Below are 26560 nucleotides of genomic sequence, written 5' to 3'. Positions count from 1 at the left end.
GATTTGAAGAGCTGAAAGTGCCTAAGATTTTGTCAGGAAAAATACATAGCCACCCAAGATCCTGTTTCTGCACATGGCTGTCAGTGCCATTATGTTGGTAGAGCCAGCCATCATAGCATCTCTTGCACGTCAGCTTCTCTCATGTCACGGACCAACCCCAGGAAATCCTGTATCCTCTCAACAATTGTTTCAAAATGAGCATAAATAGAACAAGTGCTGCAGTATCTCAGGAGCCTACGCCAGTGTCTCTACACTGTATTCTGCAGTTCTGTCCCTACAATTGTTCCCTATGGTCTGCACTGTATAAAATTGTCAAATAATTTAAGGATATTTCAGTTGGGTTGGCAGGCTCGCATCCTTGCACACTGGGTTTCAAAAAGAAATGTTTTTCAAAAAGAAGCTTTGCAGGGTTTGGGGCATGCTCCTGCTAAGCAGCTGAGTTAATGGCCTGCCCTCACTGGGACCACTGGGCACCTGCCATGAGGGGCTGGGCTGACAGAAGGAGAGAGGAGACGATGCTAGTTTCATACCAGGAGCAGGGAGGGAGGCTGGCACTGGGAGGCAGAGAGCAAAAGTCAGGGTGGAATGAACCCATGTTTGTGTGCTTGCAGCTTTATAACTTTTGGACATGTTGCTGGCAGCTGTAGGTTACAGGTGAGCTTCCCAAAGCAGTCTCATCCCCAGAGATTGGCACAATGCCTGGCCTGCAACACCCCAGGAGTGCTTGTTCTGCACGGAAAGTTTTCTCTGAGGCCTTTTACAAGCTGTTACAAGGGCCTTGGAGGCAGCCAGGGTGCCTGGGCTGCTGTAGCACTGCCAGAAAATCTGTAATGTTTTGCTCAGCTGCCTGGCAGCACACTCAACCCTGCCAGAGTTTGGAGCCTGGTTAAAGTTCCTGGACAGGTCAGGGGTCAGGCTCAATTGACCATAATGAAGAGGGATCCCCTCAGGCCACCAGTTTTTTAAACAGCAGAAGGCAGAGGTTTCTGGCTTGTGTCTGGTGGAAGGTATTCAAGTGCCAAAAGACGCCAGCATCTTGGACTCTGCCAGGGTAACCAGCTGATATGAATAATCCTTGTTGGCTGACAAGGCTTGGGCAGATCAGGGTGCTGTACCATTCCCAGTTCTTGGTGATATAGACCCCATGCAGCAGGCAGCCATAGGAATGTGGGTCCTACTTCTGTCTCTTGTTTTGGTGAAATGGCATTGGGCAAACTCCCCCACAGCTCAGGGTCTAGGATAGGCACTCAAGATATGAAGTTCTACTCTTTACCTCTAACACACAAAAGCAGCAAGCACCAGCATGCCTGTGCAGGGAGAGCAAGGCAGAAGGTGAATGGTAGAAGAAGGAGCAGTCCACACCCAGCACAGCAGGGGCTGCTGGTCTCATCCCCCATCTCAGGTAGCAAAGCTGGAAACAGGCCTGTGGATGTTTCCCTTGTGGGACAGGTCTCGTACCACCCTGTGACCCCGCTAATACATAGCAGCGATCTATCCTGTGCACCCAAAAGGCCTTGAGATGTGAATACTAAAGACTCAAATCAGTTACAATGACTTGGCCCAGGGACCATGATGTGTCAGTCGCTCTCAGATGTGACCATTGCAGGCAAGACATGTGTTGCCACAGGAACTCAGTAACAGGACTTCAGAAGCCAAGCTGCCAGCCTTGTGCTTTAATTACTCCATAACGCTCCCTCCTGTAAGTTCCCGAAGAAAGAACAAATAGGAAAATGTATAGATCTCAGTAGAACATGATAAGGTTCTGGAACAAGTTGTCTCTTTGCCAAAATGCCTGTGGGCTCTCTCACCTTGCTACATCTGCTGTCGTTTCTTTTCAGATCTGTCAGGGACAAGTCCCAGTGATGCGGTTTCCCATTATTCACCTTCCCTCTGAGTTCTAGTCTGGTTTGCAGGGGTCCAAGCAAACAGGTATAAACAAGAGCAGGATTCACAACAAATACCTTTGCCTCCAACACAGCAGACACAACATTTAGTTCTATTTTGTCTCTGGTAAAAAAACATTCACTTGTTGGATTCTATTTAAATCCTTGCTATATTTGCAGCTGACTTCACCTGCATGCCAAAAATGAGTTTGCACACCCCCAGCTTCCTCTCTCTCTCTCATCTCCCTCCCAACAACTTCACAAGCATTTCAAACAAGAAAGAGTTGGCAACTTGTTAAAAGAACACAAAGACCTTGTCTTTGCTAGCCAGAGAAAAAGCGCTGGTACCTGTCTGTCAAGAACTTGTGGCTTTTCAGTTTGCATGTTTCTTGCTGTTTATCCAGGGAGCACAGATGGGGCGTATCATTTGGCAAGCTTATGTCTAAGGTTTTTACAACAAAGATGATAACAGGTGCAAGATAAGGGATGCATACAAAAACAAGAGTTCATTACAAATACATTTGCATCCAAAGCAGCAGCAGGAGGACTTGGCTCTACTTTATCTTAAAACCATACACTTTGTGAATTCCATTCAAATACTCACTTTATTTGCATCTGATATTGCATGTGTGTCACCCCAGGCAACAACACGGAACCAAACTGTCTTTGCGTGGGCCTGCGCTTCTGTGCAAGGACAGCCAGATAAGTCACCTCTTCCCATGACAGTACAGAGGTTTTAGGATGGCTTTTGAAAAACTAGAGACAAAATTCTGAAGAGAGTGCCTTGCCCTCACAGAGAGCAGGATTTTAAAAGAAACTCATTAGATTAATAGCAAAGGCTTCTTAATTCTGAAGGTCTTATTTTGATGTCAAAGTGGAAGCTGGGCAGTTAAGATGAACTAAGCCCTTGAAAACTTGGCCCCAGTTTCTGCTTCTGCCTGTTTGTATGTTCAAAGAAGGTGGCACAGCTGTGGAGGGGCTCCTGGTCAGAGAGGATCAGTAACCTACAGTAACCTACAACCAGTAGAGCGACTAAGGTAAATTAGCACGATCTGAGTGCTGAAGCTATGTCTTTATGCTGAATAACTCTCTGTAGAAGTCCTATTTTAATCCACTGGCTAAAAAGGCATGAGACTATCCTAACAAAAGATAGGTATCAAAAGGTATCATGTAAACAAAAGTTGCATGACTTGAATACCCACTGTTTCACTCACGAGTCTGCAGTCTGATCAGAAGTAATTGAAAATTGGCAATATCTGGCCTTTACTTGATGGTGTATGAAAAGTGCATCGACAAATCCATCCATTTCATTGGAGTAAAACTGAATCTCAGGTAGCAACCACAGGAGGTTTGAGAATATCAGATGAGCAGCAATTCCTACTGAGTGCAGTGGATTATGGCCATGACTGGCAAAGGTGCCGGTGGATGAAGAAAAATTGCTGTTTCGCTCGGAAGTACAGTTGCTCCAGCTCAGTACTGCAGCACACAGCCCAGGACCACACAGTGGTCCCCATAGTCCGTAAATCTCCAAGACCTTTGTTTTCCACTGCTGTCAGCATAGCAACTTTTACCAACTTTATTTGTGCTTGAAAGTGGGGAGTGAAAGAGTACAACGGTAACAAGAAATAAATGAAAGTTTACCAACAACTCACCTACACATAAACCTACAAAAAAATAAACAAATGCAGCAGCAACAAAGATGAAACCCCTTCACTGCAAGATCCTTTTGGAACTTTCCATCTATTTTGTAAACAAGACTTAGATGCTTAAACCATGGAAAATGGGAAAACTGTGTTTTAAAGTGGCCCAGTGCTTGCTACTACATGCATTAAAGTATTATTCTGTGGCCAGGACTGAAAGAACTGCAGTTAGACATGTTTTCTTAGTGTACGCCTTTAAACAAAGATTTTTGGTTTAATATTTTTAGTAGTCGAGGTAAAAATAACTGCACACACCTGCTCACTGTGGCATGGAACTGGAAGAAAACATTACTGTTACTACACACAGATTTTTCCTTAACTCTGGGACTGGAATGAATCCAGGTTTATTCAGAAGAGGAAAATGAGAGGGAGAGTATATCCTTGTCCATGTGAATGTAGAGAACAGACCTGTCAGATCACTGTTCATACTCCTGCTCTCGTCACTGCAGAGAGGTTTCCCTGTGCCAGTCTCCCATACCCCAGTGAACACCTCACCCTCCAGTTACTGGATATTCTCAGACAGGTCTCTCTCCCTTCAATCACCTCTACATTAAGACTTTTTATGTGAATATATGTAAACCGCCTAAACTTCAGCCTCTGTTTGACCATCATGGGACAGCTGAGGGTCTCTTTTTCTCAGTTATATGTTGACACATAATACCTGCATGTTCTTTTAACGAGGGTTGGCTATAACTGATTGGTATTTCCTGATACAAAACTTGTATTTTTTTCCAGAAATTCCAGGTTGAAGCAATAACAGAATTATCTCTACCTAAACCAGCTGTTGCTGTCACTAGCTTTGCTGCCCAAGGGTTTCAAGAGTTTTTTCTGAGGAGGTGAGCAGGACAAAATAATTCAGTAAGAAATATGCATCAGAGAAACAGGCAGTTTCTTTCAGCTTCCGAGAAAAACATGCAAAAGGTGATGAAATGTGTTCTTTAACACAATGAGATCATTAAAAGAAGTTTGGAGACACCCCTTATTAAGCTTAAATTTTCATATTCAGTGTTAAAAACTCACTAAAACATTAAGCCAAGTAATTATTCCCACTGTACTGGCAGCACAAAAGGCTAACTTACTAGAATCTATACCGACTTGAAGAAGCTTTTCAATAACTATACATGACACATGAAATATTTGCTTAGAGGAAAAAAAATGTTATTTACTGAGAATGGTAAAGGTACAGAACAATAAAAAACAAAGGTCAGCACACTGAGAAAGAGGTTGGGGTTATTGTTTTTTATACAACACCTGGTTATTCTTCTCTTACTATGGGTTCAAATCAGTTTAGCTCCATTTTGGTTCATTCAGAGATTAATGAAAGTTAATATTTTATACGATTTATTTATAATACCCTTGAGGTTTAGAGTATGTTTATGTAACCCTTCTGCCAGGAATTGGCAGCAGCTGAAAGAGCTGGATTCATTTATCTAGGAGTTCTCTCTGAAAACTTAAACAACAGCAGTTTCAGCCTCCACCCAAAGCTAAATGACCTCCTTTGGATGCCCTGACAAACAATAAATCCTGCTCAAAGCATAGCAAGGGTTTAAAGCAAGGTCCAGAGTTTCAAGACAAAGAGAACTTTAGAAACAAGGAAAAGGGAAGAAGAAAGGCTCAGGGTAAACTCACAGGAAGCACTAATCAATAAATTAAATAATGCTTAAGTGAGATCCCTAACCTCAGTGTCCTCCTCATCTCTGTGACACAAAATAAAGGCTTGCTCTCATTTCCAAAGAGATACCTTGTCACTAGAACATTGCTGCCCACTCAAAATTCTCCCTGTATTTACTGCATGGCTTCACTTTACAGCTAAGCTAATGAACATGTGTATTACTGTTCACATATGGGGAGATGGACACACTCTCAGCCCCACAGCCCCTCGCTTGCACTAACACCCCGTTGCTGCCACTGATGCTCAGCCGCCCATGAAGTGAACCGATTAAAGCCACCAAACTGGCAGAAAATGAACTCAGGAAAACAAAAAGGGAGCAGTGGATGTGTGTGTTTCTTCTGGTTCAACCAACTGCCTGTGCTATAAGATGAAAGTTGAAGCTGGCACAGGGAAGAGGATGGCAAGTCTGGGGACAAAAAGAAAAAGCCAGACTGCTGTCGCTTGTCATAACAACTAGGTTGGGCTGGTATAGTTTTAAGATGAAATTGCTCTCAAGCACGGTGGCACTTTTGTATGTATTTGCTGGCTTATCCTCACATAGGCCAAACTCTGAGGGCACACAGCTACTGTGTCTGTGAGCACAGGATTAACAGGACCATTTTGTCTCCAAATAAACTCCAGCCATGTCATACAGTATGGAGTCCCCCTCCCAGCCAAGACGAGGAAACAGGGCCTCTGTTGCAAATCTTAGAACAACACATTTCACCGAGGCCTGAGCCCAGGGTGGGCTGCCCAGCCCTGGCAGAGCTGCCCCACTCTGCTCCCGCACACACAAACCAGCCCAGAGGCTTTTCCTCGTCCTACAGGTGCTCCTGTGAGGCTCCTACACCACAGTGCCCATAGCTTGGACACTTTTACAATTCAGCTTCCTCATTGTGGGGGGGCTTTAGGTTTAAAGCCGCAAGTGCCTGGTTCCGCACGGAGCAGAGGAATTCACCTCAAACCGCACACCGGGGGAAACTGAGGCTGAGGGGGGCACACCGGACGCCATTTTCACGGCAACAACAGGCTGTGCGGCTCCCACCAAACCCCGGGCCGAAGCCGCGCGTTCTCGGGCGCCATCTACCGGCCGTGCCTCCGCCAGACGCTCCCAGCGGCGCGTCCCCGCGGGGCTGGGGGGACTGACGGGCGGGGCGGAGCGCGGGCAGCATGGCGGGCAGCATGGCGGCCGCCACCATGGCGCGGGCCGGGCTGCGGCAGCGGCTCTGCCGCCGCACGCTGAGGGGCGGGCTGCCGGGGCTTGGCGGCGGGAGGGCGGCAGCGGGCTGGAGCGGCCCGGCGCCCGGAGGAGAGGTGCAGTACTGCGCCGAGCTGGTGCGGTGAGTGCCGGGGGGGAGCTGCCGAGGCGGGGGTTTTCCTCTCCTCAGGGCTCGGGAAGGCTGGCGAGCGCTTCCCTCCTGACGGAACGGCTGCTGAGCCTCCCGGGAAAGGTGGCGGGGTGTCCCCTCCTGCCCAGGCCGCCCTCGGCCTCGCCTGGCCCCGAAAGTCACCCCGGCGGGCCTGAGGTGAGTGGGGCCGGTGGCCTCGGCTCTCAGGGGAGCGGCGGAAACTCGATAAATGTTTAAGCTGCGTGGGACGGTTTAAGCTGTAAATGGCAATTTCTGTCCCCCGCATCTTTCACAGCTGCTTTTCTTCTGAAATAGTGGACGTTCCCGTTTCATTTTTCTGGGATTTTTGAAGAGAGTGTTTGAAGGTAATGGCTGTTTTCAGGTGCTCCTGGCTACTGAGAAATAGCCAAGCTTCCCCAGTGCTCCTTGGAAAACGTGCAAAAGCAGAGGAAATCTGACAGCTGGACAGACAGCTCAAGTAGCTTCTCTGACCTGAATGCAGGAGGAGAAGGAAGTTTAGTTTTCAAAAGTATCAATTTTTGGTCAAATCCAGGATGCTCCAGGAGAAGCAGGAGCGCAGCTCAGACACATCCAGCCCCAACAGTGTTCCCTGCTTGGCTTCTGGGCCGTATCCAGCATGCAGGGCCCCTCAGCTGCTTTCTAGTCTGCAAAAGTTCAGAGTTAAAAAGTAGAAACTCAAACAAATCTCTTAGTAAAGACTTAAATAATGTTTCTTTGGATATAGTTGTCCTAGATGGTTGACAAAAGCAGGGAAGGCTTCCAAATGAGTATGGAAAGAGTGGAACTGGATCATCTTCTCCAGACTTCTCCTTGTAAAAAATATAAAGGTGTGTGTGTGGTCCACAGTAATGTTTGAAGTAGGAAAGCTAATGGAAAGAAATGTGACAATCTTAAATTTTCTATGCAGCACCAAGCAGCAGACCTTTAAAGATGCATCAGAATACATAACCAGGTTGCATTTTCCTTGATAAAACTTCAGATTACAGCTTTGTCTTGGTTACTCTGCCCAGGATTTGTCCACCTGTTCGTCAGGAGAACAGAGGCTGCATATACAGTTAATATACAAGTAAGGTTAACATAATACAAGTATTTTCAGTAACAAATAACTGTGAACAGAATAGTTAGATTGCAGGGCACAGAAGCTGAGATGGTTGAATTTAAGCTTGTTTTTGTTAAACCACGAAAGAAACTGGTTATAAAAATGTAATAGAATACAAAATAACAAAATGGCAGGTAGTTATGCTTTTGGCATCATTTAATTGAAGCTGCTGTTCACAGTAGCTAATATGTTGCATGGAAATAAATATAAAAAATAAGAAGAAAAGGAAGGAGTTACTATTCAAACAGAAATAAAATACTTGGGGCTGTGCGAGCATCAGCAGCTTCCCAGTCCTGAATTTGAGTCTCCCACACATTAGGAAGAACAACAACAACAACAACTGAGTTATGCCTTAATATTGTAGATTTGTACAACTTTTTGCAATGTGCAAGATGTCCTTTCTCTTGGGTTTTCCATTTTATAAACAACTTTTTTACAAGTAGCTGGTAGGTATGTTTTCTGTCTCTTGCTGTTTATGATGTCTGCTCTGGAAGGCAAGCTTGCGACTTGATGGTATTATGGAGTTTTGTAATGTGGAAGAAATTATTTTTAAGACTTAAAATTTTTCATTATACTGAATGTCCAGTAATGGTCATAACCAATTTTTCTTCCATCTGTGGATTCATATGCAAGTTTATACTTACTTGAGAGGAAAACTGAAAAACACTCAATACCAGGCTTAAGGTCATTCCCTCTTTTCTTTGTTCCTTACCCTAATACACGAAGAGAGTTGAGGTGGAACATGAGCTATAGCAATATCAAGTTTATTTTACAGGCTGAGGCTTAATGGATTTGCTTTTCTGCTGTTATGTCCAAGGTTGTACTGTCAGCATATAATTCACATTTCTTTGTGATTTTTTTTTTTTTTTCCTTAGCTTTTTTTTTGCTACACTTAATTTTTAAGCTTAGAATACTTGGGGAAAAAACCCACCAGTATGCCAACACCATTACTAGAGGAAAGACAAATTTCTCTATTGTGCTGCTGTTTACTTTGTGTAACGTGTTTCATTGTTTCCTTTCTGGAAGTAGAGGTGGTTCTGTGTTGTGTGAACAACCCAGGCAAACTGCATAACTGGAACTGGGAATATGTGTCTGTAAACCTTGCAGCCCTGCCCAGGGTGGGCAATACTGGGTATTACTACAGTTAGCCTTGAAAAAAATTCCACATTTTGAGCTGATAAGGCTTTCTAGAAAGTGTCTTGAGGGAAGTTTGATGCATCTATTAATACGAAGGTGACCTTTAAAGCCTGATGAAACTCACAAATGTAATTTTTTTGTTGATGCTTCTGGATTTGCATCAATCTCTAAAACAAGTTTCACAACTGTTGTGAAAACTCTAAGCATTTGCAACTTGAGAATTCTTACCCCTGCAGCTGCTGTGTATTGTAGGGATAAGAACCTCTGTTAAATATCAAATACTTTTTTTAGATGCTAAAAGTAGCAACCGTAATAACCCTTGGTTTTAGTTTGGCTTTGCTATTTTAAGCTTATATTAAAGGAAACATGAGTACATGTAAGAACGGCAGACTTCATGACAATGAGTAAATGTGTTTTCCTGGACACCTGCTTCTCCACTCTCGAAGCAAAACCTGCAGTTGCTGGTCTTGTTCTAATGAAGAATTAGGTTACAGGCTTATCAGAAAGTACACAAAAATGTTGTTCAAAACAAGCAATTTAGCTTTTCAGTGGTGACCAAGTGTTTTTGTTAGCTACAGTTATGTATGATTTTTCAATTGATGATTCTGTGTGCTGTGATTCTTTTTTTTTTTTTTTTTTTTAATTTAGTTGCACACCCAAGTGGCCAAACAAAAGCATATCACTCTAGGTTGGCAACAAGTTACCTGCGCTGAAGCTGCCAAGACACAGAGTTTTTATGCTTTGAATGTAACTACAAAAACTTACTGGTTCAGCAAGCGCTGTTCTGCCAAGCTCCAAAGCACAATCTTTTAAAGAAATGTGGTTTCATGTTTGGACCGGAAGTCTGGAAGTTGGACAATCTGGATTCTATTTGCAGTTCTGCCAAGGCCTTGTTCCATGCCTTTAGCCAAATATCTTGAGATCTGGATTTGAGAGGTGCACTGAGAGTTCAGACAGCATCCCCTCTCTTGTGGAGTATATCTTATTTTAAAATAAGCTTAAAAGCTGCTACTTTTGCTAAGTCAGAATTTTGAACTACAACTTCTTGCTACTGTTTTAGGAATCCATTGTTAAGCAATCAATAGCACACCCAATTTACATAGAGCTATAAATAATAAATGTATTTTTTTATCCTTTTATAGAAAGCGTGACTACGAAGGGTTTCTGTGTTCTCTGCTGTTGCCTGCCGAATCTCGAACCTCTGCTTTTGCCTTGAGAGCCTTCAATGTGGAACTGGCTCAGGCAGGTATTAAAATATATTTGTGAACTCTGGAAATTTAAAACAACAGTTTCAATATCCTAAATTACACTAGTAGGTGGTGTTTTGCCAATAATAACTTCTTGTATTATAAGGAGTGCAATACAAACTTCTAGTTTTGAACGGTCCTTTGAAAGTAGCCAGCCTCTCCCAGTTTCTTTTGTGTAGGTATATAGTTTTTCTGATTTTCCTCTTTGTTGCGAATTTTAAAATTGAATTACAGCAATAGTGGTCCTTTATACTGTTGTGTGATTGCATCTATGTCCTGGCTTCTCATGCAGTGACTAAGTTGATAAATGCAGCTAAATCCTATCTGTAGAAGGTCTGTCAAAAACTTGGGTGATACAATTAGTCCCAGGTCTTCGTTGGCAGAAGGCAGGTAATGGAAAGGCTGCTGGGAGGGAAGTGTGTGCAATAATTTGAGAGTTGTGGGAGGGGCGTGGCTGCAGTCTCTCCCCTTTGCCAGGTGCCCAGAAACTGCCAGTGCAACCGGGAAAGTTGGTAACACCTGCCAGAAAGGAGCAGTTCAGGAAATGTGCTGACTGAGCAAAATGCCAGGTCAGAGTGTCTGGGCTGTGCTGCTGGCACTACCCTCCCTTGCTGCTGCCACCACTGGTGCTTGTCCTGCTGGGGACAAAGCAAAGGTGATTGTCACCCAGGACTTAATCTCTCTGGGTTGTGGTGAAGACTTATTTTACTCTCTTTATGTTCATATGCTTTATGAGGAATAAATATAAATTCAGAACTGAGTGCTTTCCCTGCTGAGTTTGGCTATGTACTGTGTCTGTCTTTTCAGTGTAGATAAACCATGTGCCTTAAAGAAACTCTGAATTTCACTCCGGATGTATCCTTTCCAGATTAAAGACTCCATAACTCAGAAGACTACAGGTTTGATGCGAATGCAGTTCTGGAGGGAGGCTGTGGAAAATATATACTGTGATAATCCACCACATCAGCCAGTTGCTACGGAACTGTGGAGGGTAAAATACACCTTTATTGTCCTAAAATTCACTCAACTAAAATATTACTGTGTGGAAAAATTTCATCATTTCGTATGACCCGTATTGCATAGTTAACAGCATTGTTTTTTTAAAAAGAGATAATGTAACTTGTGTTTGTGTCGGTGTGGTGTTTTATGTTACCTACAATGGAAGAACAGAGCTGGAAAAGGAGGATATTTAGGTAGGACCTATGTGAAGGGTCAGACTTCTGTGAACCATCTGTCTTTTTCTCTTCTGTTTAGGTGAAGGATGGAGGAAATTTTGGTAAGCTGATAGCAAGAGAAACACATAAGCGTTCTTTCCTGAGCCAGTGCTAGTCCTACCTGAAGAGAGTAAGCTGTACAAAAAGACAGAAGCCTAAGCACAGAGTAGCATGTAGGGTATAAGGAAAAGCCCAATAACTTCATACCTAGTTACTGGATAACAGGAAGTTCTTAACACATTCTTCTCTTCACATCACGAGTTGCTTGCTGACTTCTGTTTATGTATTATGTTTTGCACAGATCCTTTTGTGTGCATTGAGTAACAGGGAATGTACTTGTGAACTTAACAGTTTATTTTAAAATAAACTGTTTAAAAATTTATTCAGATGTCCAAGTTCTGAGGGCACTAGAACATCACACATGAAGTACACCTACCGATCTGTTCCTCTGCTGGACATGGCCAAAGAAACAGGCTGTCTTGCAAAATTCTTTTATTTCTTGTTAGGACTGTCATCAATATGTTTGATGGATGATTGAAGTCTGAAGGCAGTATAAATGGATTTCTTCTTAATGCTGATATAGAACCACAGAATAATTTAGTTGGTTGGGATCTCTGGCTCTCATCTAGTCCAACTTGCCACTCAGAGAAGGTCTTAACATCAAAGCTAGATTAGGTTGTCAAGGTCACATTCAGGTGAATTTTAAATTTCTTTGGGGATAGCAATTCCATACTAACTTAAGGCCACGGGTCAAAGCAAGTGGCTTAGAACCTTCCAAAAGAGCAGCTACCATAAGGCGTCTACTATGTAAGATCACAACTTGCATTTAAACTAAGGATCCCTGATCTTCTAGACAGGAAAAACTTCAGTTTGTCTAGATCTCAGTAGCTGAATACAGTTAACATAGATCCCATAGGCAGTTAGGTTTATGGACCTGTTGAAAAATAGGCAGTGAAATATGGAGTCTTCATCCAGGTATTAATCCGCATTGTTCGTGTTGAAATCCCTGGAAAAGCAGGACGCTCAGTGTAACACTGGATTAGAACAATGCAGTTCCTGCGGGATTAGAGCATTTCACTTGTTGCCATCTTCACACCCACTTTGCTGCACCTCTGGGACCACAAAAAGGAATCCTTCCCAAATCCTCTTTCAGTGTTTTTTGGCAGTGCTGAGACTGTGGCCTCTCCCTGACTTTATATGTGAAATAAAGCATAGGTGAGCTTTTGTTCCAGTCTGTCAACACTTGCATTTACATTAAAATTGGGATTTAAACAAGATACAATTTGTTTAAGAGATAATATAGGTAAACCCAAGAAGTAAAATAAAACACCTGTTACAGTCATATTTAGGAGGGCCCGGGCTATTCATAGGTGTCTCCAGCTCAGATAAAGTGTGTGCTTCAGCCACAACAAAGGCTTCGTACAGTTAGAATGAAGACTGGCAAATGTTGTGAGCCTTTTTATGGGATTACAGGAGTTGGAAGATGCATCTAGGTTGATATTTTAATGCAGACACTAACATGCAGAATTGCTTATTTTGCATGTCAATCTGTCTGTGCCTCTGCTTTTTGTTTCCTTCTTTCTGTCTCTCTTCCAGCACATGGTAAACTTCCAAGGAACAATACTGTTTTCTCCCAAAATGCTTTTTCTCCTTTCCAAGGATCTATACTTGCTTTAGTATAGCTTAATTTATTTTGTTGTCTGATTGAGTCAGTTAGGTACAAATTAGTTCTGGGTATGTTTGTATTTATTCTTTCAACTGCTTTTAATTTCAGGCTGCTTGTGTGTGTATCAAGGTGGGGTGGAAATGTTTATTAGCAGAAGACTAACTTAAAAAAACCCGAAACATTGTTGTGGTAGGTAAAAAACTGGTATGTTGAGATCAAAACAGTTTAATAATTAAAAAGAAATAGTATTAATAACAATAATAAAAGCTGTAAGGAAAAGAGATAAAAAATAACGAATAGAAAAATAAACCCCAAGAAAGCGATGCAAATGAAAACAATGGCTCACCACCAATTGATGGATGCCCAACCAGTTCCTGAGCAGCAGCCCCACCAGCCTTCCCCTAGTTTTATTGCTGAGCATGACATCATATGGCGTGAAGTCTCCATTTGGTCAGCTGTTCCTGTTGTGTCACCTCCCTGCTTTCTGTGCACCCCCAGCCCACCTCTTGGCAGGGCAGTGTGAGGAGCAGAAGAGGCCATGACACTGTGTGAGCTCTGCTCAGCAGTAAGGTTAAATTTTGTTTATAAATATCTAGATGTGTCATTGTAGCCTTTCCTACAGTGTGGTCTGCAAAACTCAGTGTGTGTAAGAGGACTGAATGTAACCTGACAGAATGAACTGGTACTTGAACAATGTCAAATACAAGATAAGTGCCAAAAAGAAGAATGTGTGAATATGCAATACTGTGGGATACTCTTTTAAACAAAGCCATGATATTAATATTATTATATTTTTAGGATGCTGTTTTGACAGTACGTCTTGGTATGTTGTACTGACGTTGTCTTGGAAATTTACAGGGGAAATATTTTTTTTGCTTGAATCTGGAGGAAGCTGTGTTCTATTTGGAGAGTGAATATAGTTATCTGTAAATATTTTGTGGGAAGATATAACTCCGTGAAAGGATAAATTACTTTCAAAAATGTTTTTGATTAGATGCTTTTAGTTAGCTGGCTTGATGTCCAAGATTTCATTTTTTTGTGTGCAACAACTTGTAACAAACTCCATTTGAAAATTTTTGTATTTGAAGAAGATTCTCATTTTCCACTGACACGCCACTTTGATTTAACTCAGTGAATATAATCCTTGTAAGAAAAGGATTATCTAAAATATATTTCAGCCTTCAGAATGCAGTACTACCATCACTTTGTATACATTAACATGGATGTTTTATTTCGTAATTTTCAGGCTGTCAAGAGGCATAAATTGACTAAAATGTGGTTCATGAAGATCATTGACGAAAGAGTAAGTATTTACCAGTCAAAGACTGATTCTGGTCTTAGTCATATTTGGTTTTTTCCCCTTATTTTTATGTGTTTGTGTGTAAAACAAAAGCTTAAGTAATTAATCTTTTCCAGACAGTAGTATTTGTCTTTAAGAATGATACTGCTGTATTTCCGTTTAATTCTCCCTTGATGCTCCTACTCGTAATTTCTACTCTTTCTTGCCAAAATGGCTAATAGAATCCTGTGTTTATTTTTGCTTTAAATAGATGTCGTTTGAGAATCCACATCTTTCTTGCTCTGATAACCAGTGTATTTGTGCTCATGTTTTCTGTTCCCTGTTCTCTATTCCTGATTTGAAGTGGTTACCCCTAGAGGTAATCCATCAGGAGTTACACTTAAATACCTTTTCTGTACTTAAGTGAGGGGCGTTGTATCCTATGGGATTAAGTAATAAGATCTCCATATGCAACTGTTAACAATTCTGGAAAACTGCATTTTAATAGAAATGGAAATGAAGATGCGCAAGAAGAGAAACTCGTACATGGTCTCTTTTTGTACCATTCTGAGGGCCTTTGCGTATTGCAAAAAGTCACACAAATCTTGTTACTCTTCAGCTTTTTTCTTACCATGTGAATTTTGCCCCTAAATAGCCTTCTTTTGTGATTGGTCATGGATATAAAATCTCAAAAATTAAATGACCCATCTGAACCTCTCTGCCACACTTTGGTGCATCTCTTTATGATGGCTGTAGAGATTTTTCTAAGCAGTGCTGTCGATGGAAGCATTCAAATCACATTAATTTTAAAATATCCACCCTTTTTTCTGGGAAAAAACAAGAGGAAGAATTTCACTGGTACAGTCATGCTGCTACTCTCACACAAAGGCAAGAATGAAGAGTTGAGGGCAGGAATTTCTTAAGCTAACTTTGCTGCTGGAGTTAGTGTCTCATGAAGTTACACCTTGAGAAAATTGATGGTCCCATAGTGTCATTGCTATGGAAGAGTTTAGAGTTTTTTAATCTTAGGACAGGTTTCAATCTTAAGACTGATATGTTTTAACCACGAAAGCAACAAGGACAGGAAGAATGATGGAGGAAGTTATATTTTTGGGAGTGTTTGCATATGACTGAAACTTGTGTGCATATTTGATGGATTGATTTTTGTGCATGTTTTAAATACATTCCTATTTATCTAAATGTCTCTGTGCTTCATATGCAAATTAAGTATTAAAATTAGCAGCCCCATAGTGTAAGAATACCATATGGTGTTTTGTTTTGGCTGTATATTTTTAAATGAAGAATTCTGATTTCTTATTGTTGCAAAAAATTACATTTGCAACCAGACTTGGCTGCAGTTGCATGTTATTTGGCTATGTTAGATTTGCTGTAAGCTTTAATGACAACTACTATTTGAGTTTATACTGTCTTTCTATATCTTAATTTTGTCCTTTTTTTCTTCCTCTAACAGTGGGTTAGACTGACAGGACTGTAGTAATAAATTTGTACAAATAGCAGTTATATTTATGTTTTACTGAACTTCTCTGTTGTTGTTACAGGAGAAGAATTTGGATGACAGAGCATACCGTAACATCCAGGAGCTTGAAACGTATGGTGAGAACACTCAGAGTGCTCTCTTGTACCTCACTTTGGAAATGCTGGGTAGGTGTTTTCTCCTTTTTAGATTCTGTTGATGACTCATTAGTGGAGGTACAACATGTATCGATGTTTCAAAAAGCCCACTCTTTTTCCATGGGAGTTTACTTTCAGTAGCAGTTGTCTTAGGTAATACTTCAGATGTCTTTTGAATGCTCAGCCATAAATCTGAACTCGTACTGCACCTGTCCTAGAACTACGTATTTTCCTTAGAAGCTGCTCAGTGGAAAGCTCATTGAAGTGCAGTTTCCTACTGCTCCGTTCTTTGTTGCTTTGTTTCCTCTTTTCTTTCTCCTGTTTCAGCATGTGGTAAATTCAGGTCTTCACTGTATTTTCTGGCTGTCCCACCTGTCAGAACACAAAGTACCGTAGTTATTCTTCAGCCATTGTTCTATATTGCAGTGATGTACACTCGTTATCTTTCAACAGCTTACTTCCCAGCCTATGCACTTCCATTGGTGATGTTGTAAATTTGGTCCTGAATCTTCCTCCTGATACGATCCCTGTGGTTAAGAGCTAGTATCTGTGTCATGTCTAACACAAGAGTCACAGATTGGGAAAGGAATGTTCATTTGCAGTGAAGAAAAGGGTAACTTTCTTTTAGGTGTTGGTTGCATTATGGAAGTATTCCCTGTATGATCTCAGACATAAAAGAAATGTGAGAATTACTGCTATTTAGTAGTATTTAGTATTGTTGTAGCAATATTTTACTCTTGCTAGTCTGACGAAAGGCCAGTGAGGGGGCTAAAAGAGTTTAGAAAGAAAAAAGAGAGAGAAGTAAGAAGATACACTGAGCACATTTTTCTTAGGAAGAAATGAGGAACCAGCCTCTTAACATCTGATGTTCACTTCCTCAGTAAGTAATCAGTTAAATGTTCCAAGTGTCTTTCTGAACTCCTGACTGAAGAACTGTAGGAGTATGAGAAATAACAGCATCTTTCATTCTGAGAAACATCTTCGATCCTGAAGAAAAGTTTAGTCATGATTCAAGTCAGATGATCCTGTTCTTGAAAATCTGTTATGGGCGCTCTGTGTTTTCTAGTTTCCCTGTTGTCATGTTGAACTTCTCTTAAATACACCAATGTTACAAAATATCTAAGGAAAAGTCCTTCACTGCATATTAAACAGTTAACTTCTGTGTTTTTTTTCCACAAATGGAGAAATTAATTGAACACAGTCCTTTTCTGGGTGTTTCCTATCAGCAGTCTTTTGTAGAGTAGGTGGTCCTGGTTTCGTTACAGGTCATGTTTGCTAAATTTCTTTTGCTTTTTAGCTTCCTTATTCCTGGCCTGTCTTCATTTCATGTGTATCCCTCCTAGTAGTAGTGCTGCTTTATTCTTCCTGATTTCTGTTTATGTCTTTTGTCAAGCTCATTTTGATTGATAATCTTGTCCAACATCCTGGTACTTCATCCCAGCTCCTGTTATTTAAAAATATTAATGTTGTGGTCCCTGATTCCTTGCCTGAGTAGTTAGGAGTCTGGTGCCACTAAGAATTTTGTTAGACTTCTTCAAGACGTCACTTCTGGGACATATTCCCAGGTTGAGCACAAGTCATTGCTATAATAACTCTTACTCTTTCAGCTGCTGTTTTTTAAAAAAAAAAAAATTTATTTTTATTCTTAGTTTATACGTAAAGCCTGAGCTGCCCAGTCAGTGTCAGTAAGTTATATCCATTGATTCCTCCAAGTCCTCTGCTTTCTACTGCCATTGCCAAAATAAGTCCCTGTAGTCTTCTTACAGCCACTGTTTTGAAAGGGTTTCTGAGACCCATTCAAGGGTTGTGCTGCAGAAAAACTATGATGTAGTTGCCATCACAGAAAAGTTGTAGCATGGAAGGTGTTGGTGTCTTCTGCCAAGTAGCAAATGATAGGACAAGAGAAAATGGCCTCAGGTTGTGCCAGGGAAGGTTCAAATTGGATATTAGGAAAACTTTCTTCACGGAAGGGGTTGTCAGGCATTGGAACAGGCTGCCCAGGGAAGTGGTGGAGTCACCATTCCCGGAAGTGTTTAAAAGCTGTATAGGTGAGGTTCTTAGGGACATGGTTTATTGCCACAGTTGGGTTAATGGTTGGACTCGATCTTGAGCATCTCTTCCAATGAAAATGATTCTGCGATCCTAAGGCTCAGGCAGTGAATCTGGTACACACAGTATATTAATAATTTTTGGGTGTCAGACTCATTAGTTTGCAATTCTTGTATCCTACTTTCTTTGTAGGATGCTGCTTCTGTTAGATCTTTTATGAATTTAAATTTCCATTTTCCTTTAAATTTTCTCAATCCTGTGAAAACATTATGACTTTATGATCGGTCTAAGACAAACTTGTATGGTCTTGACATGAAGAGCAATGCTGCTGCTTTGTCCCTCTCATCTCCCTCTCACAGTTCGCACTGTTGTGTGACTAAAGTTAGTTTTCCGTTGCTTTCGTGATCTAATTCAGTTTGCCGGGCTACTCCCTCATTGCCTGTCACAGCACAAGGCAGCTGGCAGAAATACGGGTTCGGAGGGAAGCTTAGGACCCTTCTCTTTGGCTTCAGTACACTGCTGAATCAGCTGCAGCTAATAATGAAAATGTGCTGTAAGCACTACTGCTTGTCAGGAATCTCACACTTGAATGATTTTTCTGGCAAGAAAAACAGTTATTGGAATACAGTTATTCTGGGACAGGAGATGCCAATGAAAATGAGTTTGTGTACTGATGTATTATATCTGAACAGGTGTCACCCTTTGCAGAAACTGCAACAAGCTAAGAGGCTTCTTGCTCCTAAATGTGGAAACCAATGGATTTGCCTCCTGCTTTGCACCTCTGAGATGAGATCTTAAGGCAATTTATGAACATAGACAGTTCTATCATGGAGCAACACACTTAGTTTTCCTTAAATATGACTGTGGTACACTTCAGGGAAGACTATACCCCTCAAAAGGCCTGAAAGTATGTTTCTGAACATGTTATTTCTGCAATTTTAGGTGTGAGGGACATCCATGCTGACCATGCAGCCAGTCACATTGGGAAAGCGCAAGGCATAGTTACCTGTTTGAGAGCAACTCCGTATCATAGCGCAAGACAAAAGGTCTTTCTTCCCATGGACATTTGTATGTTGGTAAGAGAAGCAAGTTGACTGGAATTGAACAGTATAGTGTTTCTGACTGTGTCTCTCAACGCTAGATATGAGATCATAATTTATTAGGCCAGAAACAGAACATCTTTTTTCTTCTTTCTGTTGTGCCTAGTAATATACCATTGTCATGGTTTTATATCCTTTGGGAGGTGAGATGAGTGACCTTCATGAAACTCTAGGGGTTCTGGGTTTTATTTTACTTTTTATTAAATGTAGTGATTCTGTGAATATTTTAGCTTTCAGGAATTTTTCCATTAATGTGTAGAAATACACATATGGAATGGGGCCTGTGGTGTGGTTTGGGGTTGTTTTTGGTTTTTTTTTGTTTTTTTTTTTTTTTGTTTTGGTTTGGTTTTTTTCTCCCTATCCCCATAAAGGAAGCATTGTGAGAAATTTTACTTCTGAACAACCACCTTGGATTTCTCTTTACTACCTTTTCATAAATGTGTTTTTTTTTTGGTTGTGGTTTGTTGGATTTTTTTGGTTACATATTTGATAGCTATAAGCATACTTTCCAGATGTTGCTGTAATAGATGGTATAGTCTTCCAATTTAAACTGTACACCTGTTTTGCATTGGAATTTAGCAGATCTTGAAATTCAGATAAAATGGGATTAAAACTCAGATTTATTCATTAGTGTTCTCTGGCTAGATCTATAGGCACCGCAGCTGTTACTCCTTCATCTCCCGTCTATATTTTTAAATGTTAATGCTGTTCTTTTTATGCTTAACCAAAATGTCTGCAATGCTGGTGATGCTTAAGGCAGTTGTGTAAGTCTTTTCTGAATATCTTTTCAATACAATTGAAAGTTTTGATTTGGATTTAGTGATTTAGGTAGTTGCAGAAAACTTAGATACTAACATCAGTCAGGGTTATAAGACTGCAGAGAGGAGCTGCATCCTGCTTTCAGCCTTTCTGGGACTGGATGATACAGGAGGCCTTCCAAGTCTTCAGGTTTTCAAGCATAGCCTAAAAAATCACAGTCATGCCTTGCCATGGAAGGTGTTTTACAGTGAAACTGCAAAAACAGCTTGCATGCCTTCTGTGCAGACTGAGTGTCTCTTGAGCATTTCGGCTGCTGGCAAGTATCGCAGTTCCACTGGAGTCCCTGTCTCCAGTACAATTCTGAATATACCATATTATGTCTTATATTGGTCACTATGGTCAAAGAATAAGTTTGAGGTTGTTTTTTTGGGGGTTTTGTTGAGGTGTTTTGGTTGGGTTAATTTAGAGTGTTTTGGGTATTTTATTTGCAAAGTTGATGGTGCACACCAACCCCAAGATAATGATTTACTTCATAAACCAGCATGGCTTCCATGTTAACCGTTACTGGCTTTCTTCTGCTTAATATCAATTATTGGATTATGGTTTTAGAAATTGGGCATCTAAACTGATCTAAATTCCCGAAACTTTAAAATCTGACTTGGTTATCTGACTGACCACAAAGTCTTTGAGGATCGAATTCATGTAGACAGAGTATGTACTGACTGTTCTCTTTGTTCTCTTGAATTTTTTTCCAAGTCACTGACAAAAAAAAGGGGGGGGGAATAAAAAAGGAGGGAGCAATGCTAAAACACTGAGGCTGATTCAGTCTTGTGTCACTAGTTTGGTTATTGGGACAGATTTTTGAGAACCTAGAATGGAAACTTGATATTTACTGAGGTTTTTCTTCTCTTTTTGATTTTCCTTCCTATGTCTAGCATGGAGTTTCACAAGAGGATTTCATAAGAGGCAAGCAAGAGAAAAATGTGAGAGATGTAATATACGACATTGCCAGCCAGGCCCATATTCATCTAGAACATGTGAGATTCCTTCCCTTTTATTTATTTAAATAAACATAATTGATGCTAATCTTCACAAAGCATTGTGCATGTGTTGTAGGAAGACTTACAGCTGCATACTTAATTTCAAATGTTTTGCCTTTAATTACTTTGAGGTTTTATATTAAAAACAAACACACACAAACCAAAATATACACGAGCACACAAAACCTTTAAATATTACAACTACTTCTGTATTAATATTATATTTATCTGTATGTACAGGAGGCAGTTTACTCACAGCCAGGTCCAATTGAATATATGTAAATACTGACTAAAAGCCTGATTACTGGGAGAGAAACTTCAAGCAGACTTTTATAAATGCAACTATACGCCAGTGTAGGATCAACACCATAGGAAGCACTTGTGCATATGGTAGTTCACAGGATGGTGGAAGAGCTGCCAGGCAAGCAGAGTGTGTTGCCTTTAACTGCTGCTTTGTGTGTGGGAGGGGGAATTCGTTCCTTGATGTGACCAGCCATGCTCAAAGCTATGTTGGAAAAGGTGCTTTCTGTTTATTTCTTTCTTGGCTCACAGCCAAGTGAATTAAGACAGACTTTATTTGATTGGACCAGTGGATAATGAATCCTGAAGAACTGCAGAGTCCTACTCTATTTTTCTTTAATACTTTTTTTTAGCTACACTCTGAGTTGCTTGTTGGTACATAATACAAAAGCAAAAGGATTTTTCATCAGTCATGTTGTGTCTGCCTTTGGAAGACAAAACTTGCAAGAAGTGCTGTAAAGAATTTCTTATGTCTACAAGTTGTGTATGCATATACTTTGAGTATTGCATCCAGTACTTCCAGTCAAGGTGGTCTGAAAAGATACCACTTCAAAGGAAAGAAATGCCAGATTTATATCAGTATTTACGCCATTAATATAATCCTCCATTGCAGCATTGACTTGTGATCACATTGTTTTATGCAGTAGAGACAGGAGAGCCCTTCTTCCTTTTTCTGAAGGTAAAATGAGGCAGCTCTGGTTTGTTCAGTCAGCGCTTAGTTAGTTGATTAATGTTTATATTTTTTGTTAATAATTTTTAGCCTTGGGCTTTATTTTTAATACAGACTGTAATTTGCACTTAATGCATTCCTGTTCATGTCATTTCACCTGATGTCTCAGTTTTTGTTGTCACATGCCCAGGGAGATGGTTTATTCCATTTAGAAGCAGGGAACAGAGACAAAATCCAAGGTCAAAACTGTCCACTGTCTTTGCTCAAGCTGAAATAACTTCATTTTCTTTTTTTTCTATTCCCCACCTTTCAGCCCATAATGCACAGTGTATACAACGTGTTCGCATTAGTTGCACTTGTGGCTTAAAAAAATGCCAAGTTCCTGTCCTGAAATGCCTCATATCAGGGATGGGAGGCATGGAAAATGAATTATGTATATTTATTGTCCAGCTGCTTAAAATTTGGTTGCTGGTGTTGCATGGAAACTTTGGGACAGGAGCAGGGAGAGAATAGAGTTCTTCAGAGCCTTTCAGATAACTCGATAAATCTTATTGTGTTGGACCCCTGGCTCCCACTGTGCCAACCAGCTTCTGAAGAGGACGGAATGTTATGCTCCCTTCCTTCCCACTCCATTCCTAGAGCCCTGCCTGTGTTACGCACTGGGAGGGTCCTATGGAAAATATGCAACGTGATCATGTAATTGGAGACTATACAGAAAAGTATAAACACAAGGAAACCAGATTAGGGCAGTATTAGCATTTTATTAAATTGAATGTTGATCTTGGCATCCTTCCTTTCCCTCCCCCTTTTTTTTAAATGCATGGGTTATATCATCTTAATTTAAAAAAAAAAAAAAACCTGTCTGAATACTTGCTTCCAGCCTCCATCATAATCAGCGAAGAATAATTGACAGTGCAGGATCTCTAGAGTGTTCAAATCATTTGAACTGTCAATAACTGGCAGTAATAACAGGGTATTAGCCTCCTTGATAATCAGATGGTCTTTGCTAATGCAAGGATAAAGATACTTTCTCCCCTAATGGATGAAATGGGCTTTTGCTGGTAACATTTGCTGGGTATTTCAAGACTTCAGGTGTATGTAATGGGCTGGTGCCTTTAAATGCATCTGTTCTCTTGAATAAAATCACAATCTTGTTTTGCCTGAGGGTCTTTACAGCCACTTGCCCTCTGTCTTAGTTGGAATTACAGGGTAGGGTAAAGTTTAAACCCTGCAGAGAGGTTTCAACAATCTCAGCATTTGTTCCACAAACCACATATTTTGGAGGATGAGGGTAACAGTTACCAGCCCCATTTCACAGTCAGAAGAAACGTAATCCTCAAATGCTAAATTCTCAGTGATATTAATATGGACCGTACTGCAGTAATGGGGCACTTAATCTTGGGATAAAAGTTTTTGAAGTGTGGTCAACTCTTCCTGACACTTCGACTGATGACCAGCAGAGGGCAAAATAATATAATGAAGATTGGAGTTTTCTTTAGAAATTGGGTGTTTTATTAGAATAAAAGGATATAATAAAAGTGCTCTGTCAGTCCCACAGTGATCCTTTTGAAAGCCTGTGAATACATTTACATGTTCCCTCTTTTAAGCATTCCCTCTCCCGTTCCTCTTTATAAAGAAGATCTCCTTTACGCTTTTTGCATTTATCTCAATTATGCTAGATCATTAGGGACTCAAAATACCAAGGAAGATAAAATGCTTTCTGAATGACATAAAATGCATTCTGGGTTAAGAAGGTCAAGCAAGGTTGCTTTCTTTTTTCATCTTGCAATTAATAATAGTTAGGCAGAGCATTAGATCAGGGAGGAACATTTTCCTTTGTGTATATATATAAATACACACACACGTTATTACATCTCAAAGTTCTAAAATCATTTGCCCTATGAAAAGATTCAGTATTTTTCCCTACTGAAGTTTCAGCCTGATTTTCTCAGTTGTCTGGAAAGATCCATGGAAAACTAATAGAAACTCATGCATGCTCCTCAGTATTCATAAGGGGTTGGTTGGTCGGTTTGGTTTTTAACCTGTAAAAAAAAGGCAGAATAGGGGATTTTGTATTTATAAACAAGCTTTACAGGAAGATTTGCTTCAGCTCTGTTAGATGTGCCTGAGTTGTACGTGGGTTTAAATTATAGATTTGATTCAGCCATGGTTTAGACTCTGTTTATACTTAGATACTGTGGACCTGAGGCGTTGAGATCCTTTCAGAGTCCCATAAATGTAAATGGAACATAACTGGACTTCTGGGACTGATAACAACACTGGACTAAAAAGACGCACTCAGAGAAATGCATTTCTGGTCTTCCATCATTTCTGTCGCTTGGGATGCGGAGTGGTATTTGGTGGGGGAAAAAGTGTTGAACTGTATTTACTAAATCAGGGGCAACTTGGAACTTCGTCAGAACAATGGATGCTAATTTACACTGGTTTATTATTACATGTAAACTGTAAGGCTGTCAAAACATACAAGAATTTTAGCAGGTCCCTTCCAGTATTATATACTTTCTGTGTAATTACTGTTGCGTACAGTGAGGGGTGGTGCTGGCTTGCACATAATGTAAAATTATAGTTTCAGGATGTCAAAATAAAAAGGGATGAAGGTTGTAATACAGTCTGTTAGCTCTAACCATTATATATAGTAATTGATGTTTAATCTCAAATGTTATGTTCTCCTAATAAGTATGTTTTGTTTGTTGTTGTTGTTTTCTCCCACCTTACCCTGTTTACTTTCAGGCTAGATCTTTCAGTAAGAAAGTTCCTGTGAAGGCATATCCTGCTTTTTTCTGTACGGTGGGTGTGATATCATGCACTCATTAAGTGATGCATTCATTTCTGTGCTAATATGTTTGTGAAGAGTAGAGTACCAAATTAAGCATGATTAACTAATACTTCATGTGTCTCTTTTGGGAGGGTGTTATACCTAAAACTTCTGAATATCATAATGTGTGTCTGACTGTGGAACCTCATAATTTTGATCAACACTACTAATCCTTCTTTAAATACGTAATTTCATCCAAGATACTCATAAACCATCATTGTGATGCAAGAGCCCAAACTCCTGTCTAATTTTCTTGTATGCTGGTTGGTCTAGTAAAAAATGCTTCTCTTCACAAAACATGCCTTTTTATATCCTTTGAATGTGATGGTTATGCTACCACTTAATAAAACAGGCAAACTGTCAAGCCTTTTTTGCAGTTCCCCATTCAGTTTCATGTATTGCTTTTTAAACTTAATGCCCAGTTATTTGTGTGCACCATATGGAATATACTTTTTTTTCTTCTTTTCTAGGTTGCTTTAGATGATTATTTATGTAATATGCGAAAAGTGGACTTCAACATATTTCATCCAAACTTACAAAAGAAGAGTACATTATTACCATTGCAGTTATATATTAGATCTTGGAAAAAAACATATTAAATTTTTTTTTTAATATGGACTTAGAGTGCTGAGATTTTCTTTAATGTCTTAACTTGATATAACTGTTAAGTGTCTAACTTCACACTTCTGCAAAGTGCAGTTCATGGGAAACAGCAGATGTGCATGAACTGTAGCTGTCAGCTTGCTGGCAGTAGTTAAGTTTGTTCTTGGAATATTACGCTGATTTCTCTGCTTCACATGCCTGCCAAGTCAGCTGTGCTGTTCTGAGATTACTTTTCTTGTCTTTCCTGTAATAACAGCCATATGATAGAATTCTTTTTGGACAAATTTTGTGCTAATGGATACTTCTGACAGTTGACACGTTACTGAAAAAAAAAAAAAAGACAAAAAAAAAAAGACAGCTTTGTGCCCAAAAGCAGTTACAGTAGATGCCTTACAAATCAGCCAAGCAATTCTGTTTAGTGCAAGGAGCAGACTTCTTGTAAGTACTAGTGATGCTTCGTAGTTGGAAGAATGAGCACATATATTTGAATGCAAGAAACTGTCAGGAAAAGCTGTTTTAATTACGTCGCGTTTATGTAGAATTTCAGAATGGTGAAACAGAGCTGTAGTACAGAAATTATTGAACTGTGTGTTGAGATGGAGCATTGAAGTGTCTCTAGGTCAGGTGAGGACAGAACCCTCACACAGTCTTGACCTTCAGCTCAGCCAGAGGCGTTTTCACTCGGCTCGTAGCCTGGCTGTGTGTCCTCCCGACGCCTCGTCTCTCTGCCTGTGCCCACAGCTGTGATTGCAACCTGGCTTCGACTGCCCCTTCGTTCATATTCACCACATCTCTCAGGACACCCTCCTGCCTGGCTTTCTTCAGTTCCTGTTCTTCGGCCCTGTGAAGAAACACATTCCTCAATGATCCAGGTCATTTTAGTCCTCCCTCCCTGTAAATAGACTGCTCTGTTTTTTTGGTGGGAGGTTACTGAGAGATTTGTACTCAGCATCTCTTAGGATCAAGGTAAATATTTCTGGTTTATTTGTTGTTTGGTAAAATAATACTTTGTAACATCCAACTTGATTCAGTTGCACAAATCTGGTAGTTTATTCTGCTGTCATCCTTGTTCTATTAAATAGCTGCTTTTCCCAGAGGTTTTTTTTAATTACAGTTAATCTCCCCAGATGCTTGATTGTGTAACAGCATCCTGTATTTTAGTGGACAATGCTATATAATGAATTTCTGAGAACAAGACTCATGGCCTTTTTAATCACAGAAACTGTCAGCATGGTAGAAATTTTAGGAACCCAACATTAAATCCTTCATTTGGTGATTTTATTTTACATGTTTGGAGTCAGTTTGCGATACAGATCTTGGTTAAT

General features: G+C 40.3%; 1 protein-coding gene across 6 annotated transcripts; it reads left to right on the top strand.

The window, feature by feature from the left end:
• Positions 1 to 6398: 6398 nt before the first annotated feature.
• NDUFAF6 (NADH:ubiquinone oxidoreductase complex assembly factor 6) lies at positions 6399 to 25250 on the top strand. 6 transcript variants are annotated; one of them, XM_082044223.1, is made up of 9 exons: positions 6399 to 6574; positions 9983 to 10082; positions 10956 to 11078; positions 14214 to 14270; positions 15806 to 15908; positions 18870 to 19003; positions 20722 to 20823; positions 24548 to 24604; positions 25103 to 25250. In XM_082044223.1, the coding sequence occupies exons 1-9, from the start codon at positions 6405 to 6407 to the stop codon at positions 25229 to 25231; spliced, it is 975 nt and encodes a 324-aa protein (XP_081900349.1). In that variant the 5' UTR covers positions 6399 to 6404; the 3' UTR covers positions 25232 to 25250. The 6 variants fall into 6 exon arrangements, with proteins under 6 accessions (XP_081900349.1, XP_081900350.1, XP_081900351.1 ...); XM_082044225.1 differs by having other exon boundaries at positions 6434 to 6574; positions 9983 to 10086; XM_082044226.1 differs by having other exon boundaries at positions 6557 to 6574; positions 9983 to 10086; positions 10895 to 11078.
• Positions 25251 to 26560: the final 1310 nt, after the last annotated feature.

The sequence above is a fragment of the Streptopelia decaocto genome, assembly GCF_964273445.1.
Source record: "Streptopelia decaocto genome assembly, chromosome: 2".
Taxonomy (NCBI): domain Eukaryota; kingdom Metazoa; phylum Chordata; class Aves; order Columbiformes; family Columbidae; genus Streptopelia; species Streptopelia decaocto.
The sequence above is the reverse complement of the archived record's forward strand: the minus strand, read 5'-3'. Positions and strand labels throughout refer to the sequence as shown.